General features: G+C 42.8%; 1 protein-coding gene across 3 annotated transcripts in view; it reads right to left on the bottom strand.

Annotated features, from left to right (window-relative positions):
• Positions 1-11,829, bottom strand: part of LOC308315203 (TOX high mobility group box family member 2-like) — a 100,835-nt gene extending 89,006 nt beyond the window's left edge. For all 3 annotated transcript variants that reach the window (XM_080763064.1, XM_080763065.1, XM_080763066.1), the window contains exon 1: positions 11,155-11,829. In XM_080763064.1, the coding sequence (XP_080619190.1) occupies positions 11,155-11,259 (105 nt within the window). In that variant the 5' untranslated portion in view covers positions 11,260-11,829. The remainder of the gene's footprint in view (positions 1-11,154) is intronic.
• Positions 11,830-12,248: the final 419 nt, after the last annotated feature.

Below are 12,248 nucleotides of genomic sequence, written 5' to 3'. Positions count from 1 at the left end.
GCGTGTGTGTGTGTGCACGCGCAGGCGAGCACAAGTGTATGTGCATGCGACGCGTGCGTGTAAGAGCATGCACACGCATCTATGTGTAATGAACATTGAACATATACAGTAAGGGTGTGTGACACTGTGTGTGTGTCGTCCGTACACTATGTGCACGAAAACATGATGGCTCTGCACAATACAATCCTTAGTGTTCAGTGTTAACCCATTCAGACCTGAGGCCGATTCTAAAAGAATGTCTTCTTCTAAATCCTAAAAGTTTTCTGAAAACCCTATGTTTCTATGTCAGTCTCAAACATTTTCATGTCAAGGACCCCCAAAAATATATGTAATTGGCCGCCGACCCCATCTGAAAATATGTTGTTCCAGGAATCCTACGTGATCCTGGAGGACTTCGGCATTTGTCTGAAACATGTAATTGGTCAACCGGGGAGTTCTCTGCGTCATCTCTGTCCCACTGTAGCACCTGTTACACCCCAAACAGCCTCTGATACAGCCTACGCACGTTCAATATGGTGAGAAAACAAATGAACGTGCCAAAACACCATGTTGCTTTTTGTTGCTACAATGCACACTAAAACCGTCAGTGCTAACTGATCTCTGGGAGTGTACAAATGTAACCAAAGGGTCCATTATTTGGTTACATTTGTACACTCTTAGAGATACAAATATACAGTATACATTTAACACTGAGGATTTTACTGTCTGTGAAACCCCCTTGTGAAGGTCTGTGGCTGTGCAATTAAAGTACAAAATAAATCAGTCCAGTCTGAAGTGAGTGGTGCTGTACTGTACTCGTGCTGTAGTACTGTACTATACAAGCTCTCCTCCCTGGCCTGTGTGTGTGTGTGTGTGTGTGTGTGTGTGTGTCGCTGCTCAACAGTGCCATCCAGTGGTATTAGCGAGGTGTTTCAGCTGTTTGTGCTCGGACACAGGGACACGTCACGTATAGGGACACACATAGCTGCGTATAGGAGTGGCTAGCACCACTCAAATATGAAATCAGAAATAAATATGGTTTTAATGTTAACAATTACATAGTTGTTAACAAAAAGAATAATGCTGTGATTCACGCATTCTTTATGTTACTGTGATCATAGTCATAATCTAGGATATGAATTAAACTTACTTGTGTTCACACGTTTTGACACTTGCTTAACACTTTCCGCTAGCTGAGTAATTGTTTACTGTAGACCTACTTTAAGTATTGACATCCAGCCTTCATATCACTTAACAACTGCAGGATGCCAGATTGCTGGGAAGCATGAAGATTAAGGGAACGTTCATGTTGACACAGCTTAATTATTGTCATAATCAGAGTAATAAAACAATTGTTTGTTCTCGCGGTGCAAAACAGAATCAAGATATTGTGACAAGCTAGTACTTTTATTTTTAAATAAGGGAAACCCTGCAGACAATGAGTGCTGAAAGAAACCTTTATGTTTTCCACAAGTCATAATGTCAGTTGAGAACTTCCTGTGTGTGTGTGTGTGTGTGTGTGTGTGTGTGTGTGTGTGTGTGTGTGTGTGTGTGTGTGTGTGTGTGTGTGTGCGTGCGTGTGAGTGAGTGTGTGTGTGTGTTAAGAGAGGGGACCAAGCAGAGGGTGCTGCATGAATGGGCAGTCAGCATTTCGGGTTCAAAAGAAAAAAACACCAGCCCAAGCTCCTGCCTGTGTGAAAACCAAGGCTATGGTGCTGTGTATCAAGTGCCATTGTTTTGGTAATAGTAAACCTGGGGCACTTGCCAGAAGGCATTAGTCATTCATCTAACAGGTTCCACAAAGCAAACCGCAAAGTGTGCCACTGCCAACTTCCTCTCATTGAATTTTGAGCACGTAAGCAAATTTTGCAAATATTGCGCAGCAAACACTGATTACTTAGCTGCCGAACATGTTTATTTGTTCATTTGTTTTGGCTGGGTATAAGGTGCGGGATTTCCTAACGGAGTGTCTGTGCTCGTGGGGTGAACGAATGCGGAAGAGAGTGGAGTGAGAGAGAGAAGGAGGGAGGTGGAAGGTGGTTAGGAAGGGGATTAAGGCGGAGTGCAATTTTTCAGCGGGGGGAACGCCATACGACATGATCTCTAATTACCCTCAAAGCAGAGTGTAACCCGAGCCACAGATTAGGCGGTGTTATCTGGCTTAATAAAACATGACCATCTCCCACTGGTCCGCCCCGCAGCCTGTCACTCCCTTTCACTGCCGCCACCGACCGACCGCCTCAATGTGGTAACAGGTACAGAAGTCCAATCAAAGGAAGGTGCGCTCTCTGCTAAATAGAATTATAGCAAGTTCGAGTTGTTCCCCTTGATGAAATGTCAAAGTCAAAGTCACTGACAATGGCCCTCCTTTCCATTACCTGGGCTCTCTATTGAATCATTTGATTCTATCTTGAGCCGCACTGAAATAGAACACTATTATATTTTCAATGGCTATTTTTAGGCTTTCTGACGTCACGTTGACCCTTTTCAGTCCTCTCGCTGTTCTTAAGATGAACTTTTGGAGGCACTGTGAACTATGGCTGAAGGGCAGCTAATTGGCCGCCTGGCTAGTCCAGTTGATGTGGTGAGTTGCTGTAGGCCTGACAGAGGCAGTGTCCTTTTCACTGCTCTGGATTTCCAGTCCCAAAACATTCTTCTTTTACCATCCTTCCTCTGCTGCCAGTGCCCCCATATTTGCACACATGCTGCATGCATGTGCACATACACACTTCATGCCTTCACGTGCACACCCCGCACACACGCACGTATGGTCATACGCAAACACGCATGCACGCACGCACGCACACACACACACACACACACACACACACACACACACACACACACACAAACTCACTCACCTCATGCATGTGGGCTGTGCCAGTAAGTGCTGCTCGAGGCTATGGTTTTTCACTACTGTCTACTGTGTTATTAACAATTCTATAAAAAGATCTGCTCAAGTTTCCCTTTCCTGTGTGTTCGCGGTGTTAACAACCCCACCAAGTTGCTAGAGGATTGTTGAGGGCTAGTTAAAGAGAGACGGCCATCGATAGCAGAACTCTGATGGCATTGTCATATTTTCCAAAATCCCTACTTTTCTTTCCTCTGTTTGTTTTTCTATGCGACATCAGTCAGCAGTATGGCTCATGGCCAGCCCAGAGACTAAATAGGTCGACAACACAAAGAGAGGGCCTCCTCTCCTCTCTCTCGTTCCCTCTTTTTTCCACAATATCCATCTCCTCAAACCTCTCTCTCCCTGTTTTTTCCTCTCTACGGCTCTCCCAACTCACCCCAACACATCCCTCTCCCCTCTCGTTCTATTATTTTCTCTATCAGGCCCTCTCATGCCAACCCCTCCTTTCCTTCTTCAGTGCCCATTAATATTGCTGTGGTAAAAACATGGTGAACAAGACTAGCTGCAACAGTGTGTTTATACCACTTTATCTCTCTGCCGTTGTCTCTCTACTCTCTCTCTCTCTCTCTCTTCCCATCCCTCCCTTTTCCTCTCTCCTATGCTATTCTTTAATAGAGTAAAACATGGCGTCACCTCTCCCTACTATAAAAACTGGAACAGTCTCTCTCTCTCTCCATTGTGAATGAATGTGAAGCTCATCATTAGTGCTCAAAGAGGAAGAATGAGCCACAGATTGAAAACCTCATTGCCTGCGCGGGCGCCTGCCGTCTCCGCTGACTGGATTGGACGCAGGCGATCATTGACTCACACACGGGCAATTATATCTGCCAGCTAAATATGTCACACATAATAAACACATGCTTCTGACAGACAAGGGACGAGGCGAGAAAGAGAGACGTGTCTCCAAAAAAAGAGAGGAAAGAGAGTAAATCAAGGTATCATTTAGAGCTATCTGCTCAGGTGAATTAAGTTATAATCACTACCTGGATTTTATTTAATTCTGACACAATTGCATGCCTGAATTTTTTTTTTCTAAAAGTATTGCCGTTCACAATCTAATCAGTTTTCACTTTTCATGTCAACACCTCAGAGAATCAAATGATTCTTTGGGCCTGTAGATTTGAGGAGCTGGTGGAATATTCAGATCATTGGAGAGGCAACACCAACCAACCGCCAGTTGTCTGTGCTGCTGTGACTTTAGATTTATAATTGAACTTTTGTATGGGAACCGTCCCTTCGGGGCAACAGAGCAAACATGGCACAGACACTGGGCTGATAATATTTGTAAAGGATATTCAGTAAAAACAAGGGAGGGAAAAAAGGGCCTTACAGTTGTGGCGAGGAGCTTGCCATGGCCCATGGTGTTTGCACAGGACATACCTCAGGAAGCCGAGACAACTGGGAATGTTTGTCCAGCTTCGAGCCTCTTCCAAACATACAGTGCTCAAAGAAGGAGCCCTGTGGCACTCCGGTCCCCATTATAACTTTCCCTCCATATTGGTCTCTTTGTTTGCCATTAGCTGAGAAACATCAGCTTCGGGTCTGGATGTCGGTTGCATGAAGATATTAACATTATACAGTAATGTGGCCCTGTTTTGGTTACCTTGTATTGGCATGCTTTTTGTTTAAGAGAATAAAATTGCATTAGCGTCTATTAAGTGCCTTGAATACACAGAGCACATGGCCCATAATCTTATAACTGTAAAACTTTTAAAAGAAATAATAAAAAAGTGATAAGAAATGTGTATTGCAAGCACTTTTTTATAACTATTTCCTCCTCATCAAACCAGTTTCATCAGATATATCATCTAACATCCACACTTCTTATAATTTAACACAAGTCAACAGAATAATCCCATCATCTACAGCTTCCAATTCTGCTTAGTATAACTCTCTGTCCTGAAGTAAAAGATAATAAAAAATAAAAGTACAAATACCCCCCGTTTCACTGCTGTGCAGCACTATTAGCACATCGGTTTTAACAAGCCGCTCTTTTGACTTCTTAGCACTCGCAACCATTAACAAACATAATCAACATTTAATAAAACACCCATGGGCCCGTTTTTGCAGCAGGTGTTGGCACAGTTCTCTTATATTCCCCCACCTCCTTTCCTCCTGCAGGTAGGATGAGAATGGCACAGGACCGCCCCATGGGAAGGCCCAGGCTGACTAATGCAGCCATACCATACCATAGAGGGTCGGGTAGTCTTAATTATGGTAACAGAAGCAGTAGTACCGACCTACTGTACAAGCAGGCAGCTCAAGCTGCCAGGCCCACTAATTAGCACATGGGAATCTCTCTCTCCGTTTCCACCTTTCTCTCTCTGCCTCTTTGCCTCTGTCTCATGCTCCCTCTACTTTATCGCTCTCACGTTCAAATGCAAACCCTCAATTTACTAGTCACAGAAACCCAGACAAGAAAACGAAATAGTCATACTGTTATTTTCTATAGCCCTGTAAAGAAAAAAGAAAACATCTAATGTACCTTTATTGATAACTGTACTAAATGCTATGTACGTATGTGTGATTGTGGGTAGTCAAGTTTGGGGGAGAAAGGCAGTTATAATCCAATGATCCAATAATAATTAAATGAACATGTTGGTTTTCATCATTCACAAAAACAAATCCAAAACAGCATAGAGTACGGATTGAATGTCGTTTTTACTCTGAGTCACCTGGTCAAAAAAAATACGAAAATAAACAAAATGTCATGCCATTATGCAAAGTCTGTGACACAGCCAATGTCAGAGGCAATTTCGTTTTTTATTGAAATGATTTCAAATGGTCGGAATTCCCATTAAAAATCTCCTCTGCGTGTCGGGGCAGGGAGAATATGATTTAGTGGCTGTTTCTGCTCTGCCCCTGCTCTCTGTGTGTCACTGCCCCTTACTGTGGTATGCATGGCCTTCCCCTGCGCGGGGCTATGAAAGCAATTGTGATTGTGATTCCATAGTCAGCAAAACGCATGAATGGCCCTGAGTTAGCATGCGTGTGCACAGTGTGCACACGCACACACACACACACACACACACACACACACACACACACACACACACACACACACACACACACACACACACACACACACACACACACACACACACACACACACACACACACACACACACACACACACACACACACACACACACACACACACACACACACACACACACACACACACACACACACACACACACACACAGGGCCACTGATTACTTCAACCCATTTGACTCTCACTCATCCTTTCACTCTGTCTCTCTCTGATTCCCACTGTCTTTTTCACTCTTCCTCATGCTCTCTCTCTCTCTCTCTCTCTCTCTCTCTCTCTCTCTCTCTCTCACTCCCGCCCTCTCTCACTCTGCCTGTCACATACCACAGAGTTTGTCATTAGCTAATAGCAACCGGCCCTGGGACATCAACATATACACAGTGGCGTGCATTACTCAGAGTGCTTCATTTACCAGACATGAAAAGTGTTCTTTACAAAAGCCCTGCAGGTGCCGCAAATAACTCTTTCTTTTAATATTTATTTATGGCATTTTTTCGTCTTATTTCGGATAGGTCAGTGTAGAGACGTAGGAAACCAAGGGCCAGAGAGAGAGAAGATACATGGGAGAGAAGATGGGGGTCAGATTCGAACCTAAGTCCTCATGATCACGAGGAGCATAGGTCTGTGCACTAACTGGCTGAGCCACCAGGCACACCCACAAGTAGACCTGTATTGTAATACAGAATATAATTAAAAAACAATATAAGAACAAGTCTGTTTCCTGTGCCTATGAAGGAGCTCGTTTGAGATCAAAAGTAATCATTCGGCAGATGAGCAATGAAGCCTGACAGCAACGTGATAAGGGGAATCAAATTGATAGGATATGTTAATTCAAACTTAGTAATCAAATCTCCGCTGCTCAACATATACAAGGAGATCCAATAATAAAAGACAAAAGCCCCCATCCAATGAGATACAGCATTCAAATAAAGTCAGATCATTCCCCCGGATTGGCCATCTTATCTACGGTAGAGGAGACCACCAAGAAACAAAGCCTGCTCTTCAGTCGTGCCCTATCTGAGCAGATATCAGTTGTTGGGGAGGATATATGAGCTGGGTGGGGCCTGGGTGTACAAACACAGGGCCCTGCTCTGAGCTCCATCCATATTGCCATGCTGTAGAAAGCATACTGTAGCGCATGAGCAGCGGCGGCCATACTGCTTGATTAAGGTATTCAAATAGAGCAGCAGACAGTGTGTACCCTTATTTCCCAGAGCAAACCGAAAAGAGCTGGATGGACCAATGGCATGGCCATGCTATAATTACAGTTGTAGCCTACATGTTGTTGTACGTGACAAAGGCCCAGTATAGGAGCCTGCTGTACACACTTTCATTTCATCTGTCCTCTGGTATTTCCAGAAACTGCTTTTCTGTATTAAGTTGTAATTACAGCGCTTGCAAGTTGCTGCAGGGCACAGCGAGGAATGCTGCAGTATGTATGTGCCGCAACGTTGTGCCATGTAGCATGTAAAGGTACTGTACAGCATAGAGCGCAATAAAAACGTGGCACAGTTTCATATTACCATCATTGCACAAAGCCATGTAGTAATGACAGTGTTTGATGTTATTTCTGGGCTGTGGGAGAGCACCACAGAGAAAGAGAGGGATGGAGAGAGAAAGAGTGAGAGACACACAGTGAGTAGGGCATTGAAAAGTATTGACGAGGTATTTGTGGGTCTGTCTCAATCAGCACTTATTGACTTTAACCCTGGCCTTCTAATTTGGGGTATCCCATAATGGGATACATTTTTCAAAGATGTTTTGAAAATCATAAATTTGTATAATATAGGGCTGAAGTGGTTCACTATTCTCTTTAACTGTCCCCATTTTTCTTTTTATTCTCCCCAGCCACATGGTAGTCAGTGTAATTCTATAAGCTAGTAGAGTGCAGTTTCCTTCAAACGCTGACTGATTTAGTCCCTGTGCGGGCGAACAGCAAGATTTGAACATTATTCAAAAATCAATGGCCAATATGTTAGTGGGTAACGTATATTAAAATGAGACCTGGAAAATGGCCCATATATCCTGCATTCAAGATGTTTTCATCAATAAATGAATGCACCGCCACCAGCTGAAGTTGTTCACATGGCTATTGATGATTGTACAGATAATGACCCCCTTAGATTCAATAAGGTGTGCAAAATTGAATCTCGCAGAGGTAATGGTGATCATCATCATACTGTAACACGCACATGTGCTTTTATGAAAGAACAAAATGCCAGATTCCAACTCTAAATGAGCAGCTTACATTTGACAAGGACTGAAAGTGTGGCATTGCCAAACATGTGTTCCCTGCCAGTGTAGCTAAACTTTCTAATTACTCTAAAAAGGGTTTGTGACCACACATGGTCTTGATAATACGTTAAGCACACAAAAAGCGTAACTTATAAAGACAGAAATAGAGGAAAATGTTTTTTTCCAATTAACAGGTTACATGTGCATGTGCGTGTGTGTAACGCAGATTAACATTGTGAATTTCTGAGCGATAAAGGGAGAGAAATGTTTTCTCAGGCTGTAAATTGCCTTTTATTTATTTTTATTTTTTTGTTGAATACTGGAGAGAAGTAATCTATCGACGTTTCAAAGATATGTTTTGACTTGAGAGCAGGCCGAAAACCTCTTACTTTCTCATTCATGCTGTGCAGCATGGTGTGATGCCTGTGTGAAATGTGTTATATGAATTAAATGACCGTACGTACTTGATGAACGATAGCTGTACCAATACATTCCCAAGTATGTTAGTTTGACCAGACCAACATTCACTGCAACATTCACTGTGACACACCAAACAAATTAACTAACAAGCCACAAACACTGACCAAAAGATGAAGAATTGTTGCTGTCAAGTGGAAACCTTGTATGTCCAAAACTGTTACTTTTCAGAAACTGTGTTCCAATCGATCCAATGAGGTATTATTTAGACAAGCTCTTGTTAACACATCTTACTAAGCACCTTGTTTTTCATTGGTTAAACAGTTATAATATATATTTGACAGACTTAAGCACTTAAGAAAACATAGCAGATCTCATACCACCAATTTGCAATTCAAACAAAGCTTAAATATGGAGATACAAGGTTTCTGCTTGACACCGATCCATGCACAAAATATCGGTTGAACCTAAAACACTGTGACTACTTTATTTGCCTTCTTCCTGCTTAGTTTAAAAGCGAGTCATAGGCGGAATATGAGCTGAATGATCCATGGCTTTCAGTGATGATTAGAAGTGGTCTGAAAATCAAATGCATCTCTAATGTCACAGCCAGTCTGATAAACAGTTGGAGGGGAGGAACTTGACCTAATGCTCCATGATAACAGGACACCACATGATCCCCACCACTATCCCTTCAGCCTCATTTGCAATGCTAGGCAAGGTAGTTTGTGTTACACGTGCGATGATAGCAAATTATATATCTCCTCTTGTGGGAGAAGAACACCATCCCATCCTAGTTCAGCATGCATTATTCTGTGCTCATTCAAGTATTCTCAAATGAGTACGAGGTTCTTTTTGCCCCCACCCGAGGACTTTACACCCTCACACCTGTCACCATACTGTAGTTTGCAGTGTTTGCAGCACTTTCTCCCCGTAATAGCACCATAATCAAGTAATCATTTCACATCTAGTTTATTTCATTTTTTTTTTGGGGGGGGGGGGGGGATTGAGGCACAGTGTGTGATATCAGGGTTTTCTGGATTATCCGCATGGATCTTAATTCATTTGACCTACAAAACGATGGCCTATGTGTTGAAGACAGATAGCTACACACAGTAAACCCTGATACTTTAACTTTGAGAGTAAAATGTACCCTTAAATTTAACACTCAAGATTTAACTGTGTTCGGGTCCATTTGTTTATTAAATTTCATGTGCGAAAAGTATAGCCTAGGCTAGGCTCTCAGCACACTCTGCATTATCAGCAAATGTTTTATGAAGACATATTTCATCTGTGATCTGTTGTGGCTTGCCCTTCAATCACCAGTGTTTATTTAGTGTAGCTACAAAATCTCAGAGTTAAATTGCACTCAGGAAAATAGTGTATTCCTTATCCTGTTCTACCAAACCTGTGAAAAACCAATTACAGCTACCTTTACAGTACATCAGCTTGCTTCATAGGAGTGATCACAATTATTGTTTCGAGAACTATAGTACTCATTACTGGAATATTGCTAAATAGAGATTTGCCATTGCCCGTCTGTCAGATAAGCACATCACGACTCACGAGCATGCATTGTATCTCAGTGCCTCATTGACACCAAGATGATCTTTGTCAGGGACAGCAAACCAAACTCAGTCTAAACTTCAGCAAGAGAGCCATACCTACATTTAAAGCCTGTTGATTTTAAGATGTGTATTCTGCCCATGGTAAGTGATGACAACATAACTCAATTCAAGCATCCCACTTTGGTCGTTTCAGTGATCAACTTCAACAAGTTTTCCTAATTTTTAAGTAGGTTGTTACTTGTTTCAATAGACCACTCCACCTGCGCACTTTCAACAGAGTCAGGTCTCAAACCAAAAACACCGGGTTGTCAAAATGAGAGAAGGAAAAAAAAACGTTTTGTCCGTACAAAGTAATTAACACCACATTACTGGCACGCATCCATTTTATCATTAAATTCGCAGTGGGACACCATGTTGGCTATAAGAAATCATTCAGCGGGAAGATGATGTTTGAGCAATGAGCGGTGTGGGACAGTATGGATTCTATACAGCCCGTGGTATTCCACATAACATAAGTCCCAGTCAAACATCGGGTGGGACCACTTATTGCCAGCTCTCTGCTACCACAACTGCACAGTATGAAAGAGAGAGAATAACATAACAACCACGTTGGTTGAAGGGAGAAAAGTTAGGCGGTGCATTTTCAAGAACAAAATGCAGGATGATTACAGGCTTCAGTCTAAACTCCAAAGTAATAACAATTGTGTTTTCGGGTCCGAACTAAATTAAAAACAGGCAAAGCTATAAGTTCATGTCATCTTGCTGGTTGACACTTGACATAGTAGGCTAGGTCTATTTTGGAAGAAACGTAACCGGTGCTTTTCCGAAACAAGTGCGCGCCCATGGATATATTTGCATTGCGTAAATGTTGAATGCTGTTGAACAAGAACGATTCAGAGACAGGTGAGACAATTAGACAATAAGCCATATGGGCATTCATTCATTATGCGTGCTTATTAAAAACACGCCTGCTACATGCTACAATTTACCTTGTTCGCGTGGTAATAGTCCAACGAGCTCAGACAACTTGGATCAGTCGGTAAAGAACATGAACCCACACTTGACGGGGGCGCAGGGTAAAATCTCACGTCCATCTCAGGATGAGCAAGTCTGAAGGCATGAAATCAGTTTCAGTGTCTTTGACTCACTATTGTTTAACCATACAAAAAAGAAAGAATGAAAAGGGAAAAGAAAGACTCAGAGAAAGAAAGAAACAAGTGGGTTGAGTTTCTTCTCAGCGCACTCTTCTCCGCTCACATCCGTTCGCGACCGAACTTCGGCACCAACTCTGGGTGATGCGCAGTCCTTTTTTCAGAGCCGGGCACCGTCCGCGACCACTTTCAGGATGCGAAACACTTGCACAGAAGCAAGAGTGCAAAAATACATTGATGTGGTGCACGTGTTAGCAAAAAAACTAATCCTCTGTTCCGGAACAAATGTATGAGCAAAAACGCTCCAACTTAAATCCTTTCTTATTTTATTGTTTTCCTTTCTTTCTGTCTTTTTGTAAACGCTCAACACGAGCCCATCAATATGTGAGCTTCTATTTCCCCACTGGTCTCAGTACTCCTCCATACATAGGCTTTGTTATGGAGGTGCATATTCTTGCATTGGTTCCAGTCAGGACAGAAGTGGTTGCACTGTGTGTGCTCTTCCCTGTGCCATGCGACCTCTAGTGCCGATAACAAACGGGGAAAGAGAGGAGCGGAGGGAACAGGGGAAAAAAGGGGGAGGGGAGAATGGTGGCTGGCTGCCTTGGCAACCGCTCTCCCCTTCTGCAACTGCGCGATTCTGATTAGCTGGAAATGTAGTAGTGCATGTGCGTGCACGGATGTGCATTATAATAAAGCGCACACTCTGCTTGCTTCTGCTGGCTGGGCTGGCGCGTCCAAAAAGGTTCCGTTTGGCTCATTGTGCCAAGACTGAACAGGAGGGAGGTTGGATAGACACTCTCCCTGCAGTTAAAACATGTTTTTATATGTGCTTTTTTATTTGCATACATATAACTTAAACTTGTGTTTTAAATGCCTACAGCATCAGATTATGCAAAACCCATCCCAATCTACTGCACTGTCTGCAGACA

Source organism: Protomyctophum bolini (assembly GCF_963924005.1).
Source record: "Protomyctophum bolini genome assembly, chromosome: 5".
Classification (NCBI taxonomy): domain Eukaryota; kingdom Metazoa; phylum Chordata; class Actinopteri; order Myctophiformes; family Myctophidae; genus Protomyctophum; species Protomyctophum bolini.
The sequence above is the reverse complement of the archived record's forward strand: the minus strand, read 5'-3'. Positions and strand labels throughout refer to the sequence as shown.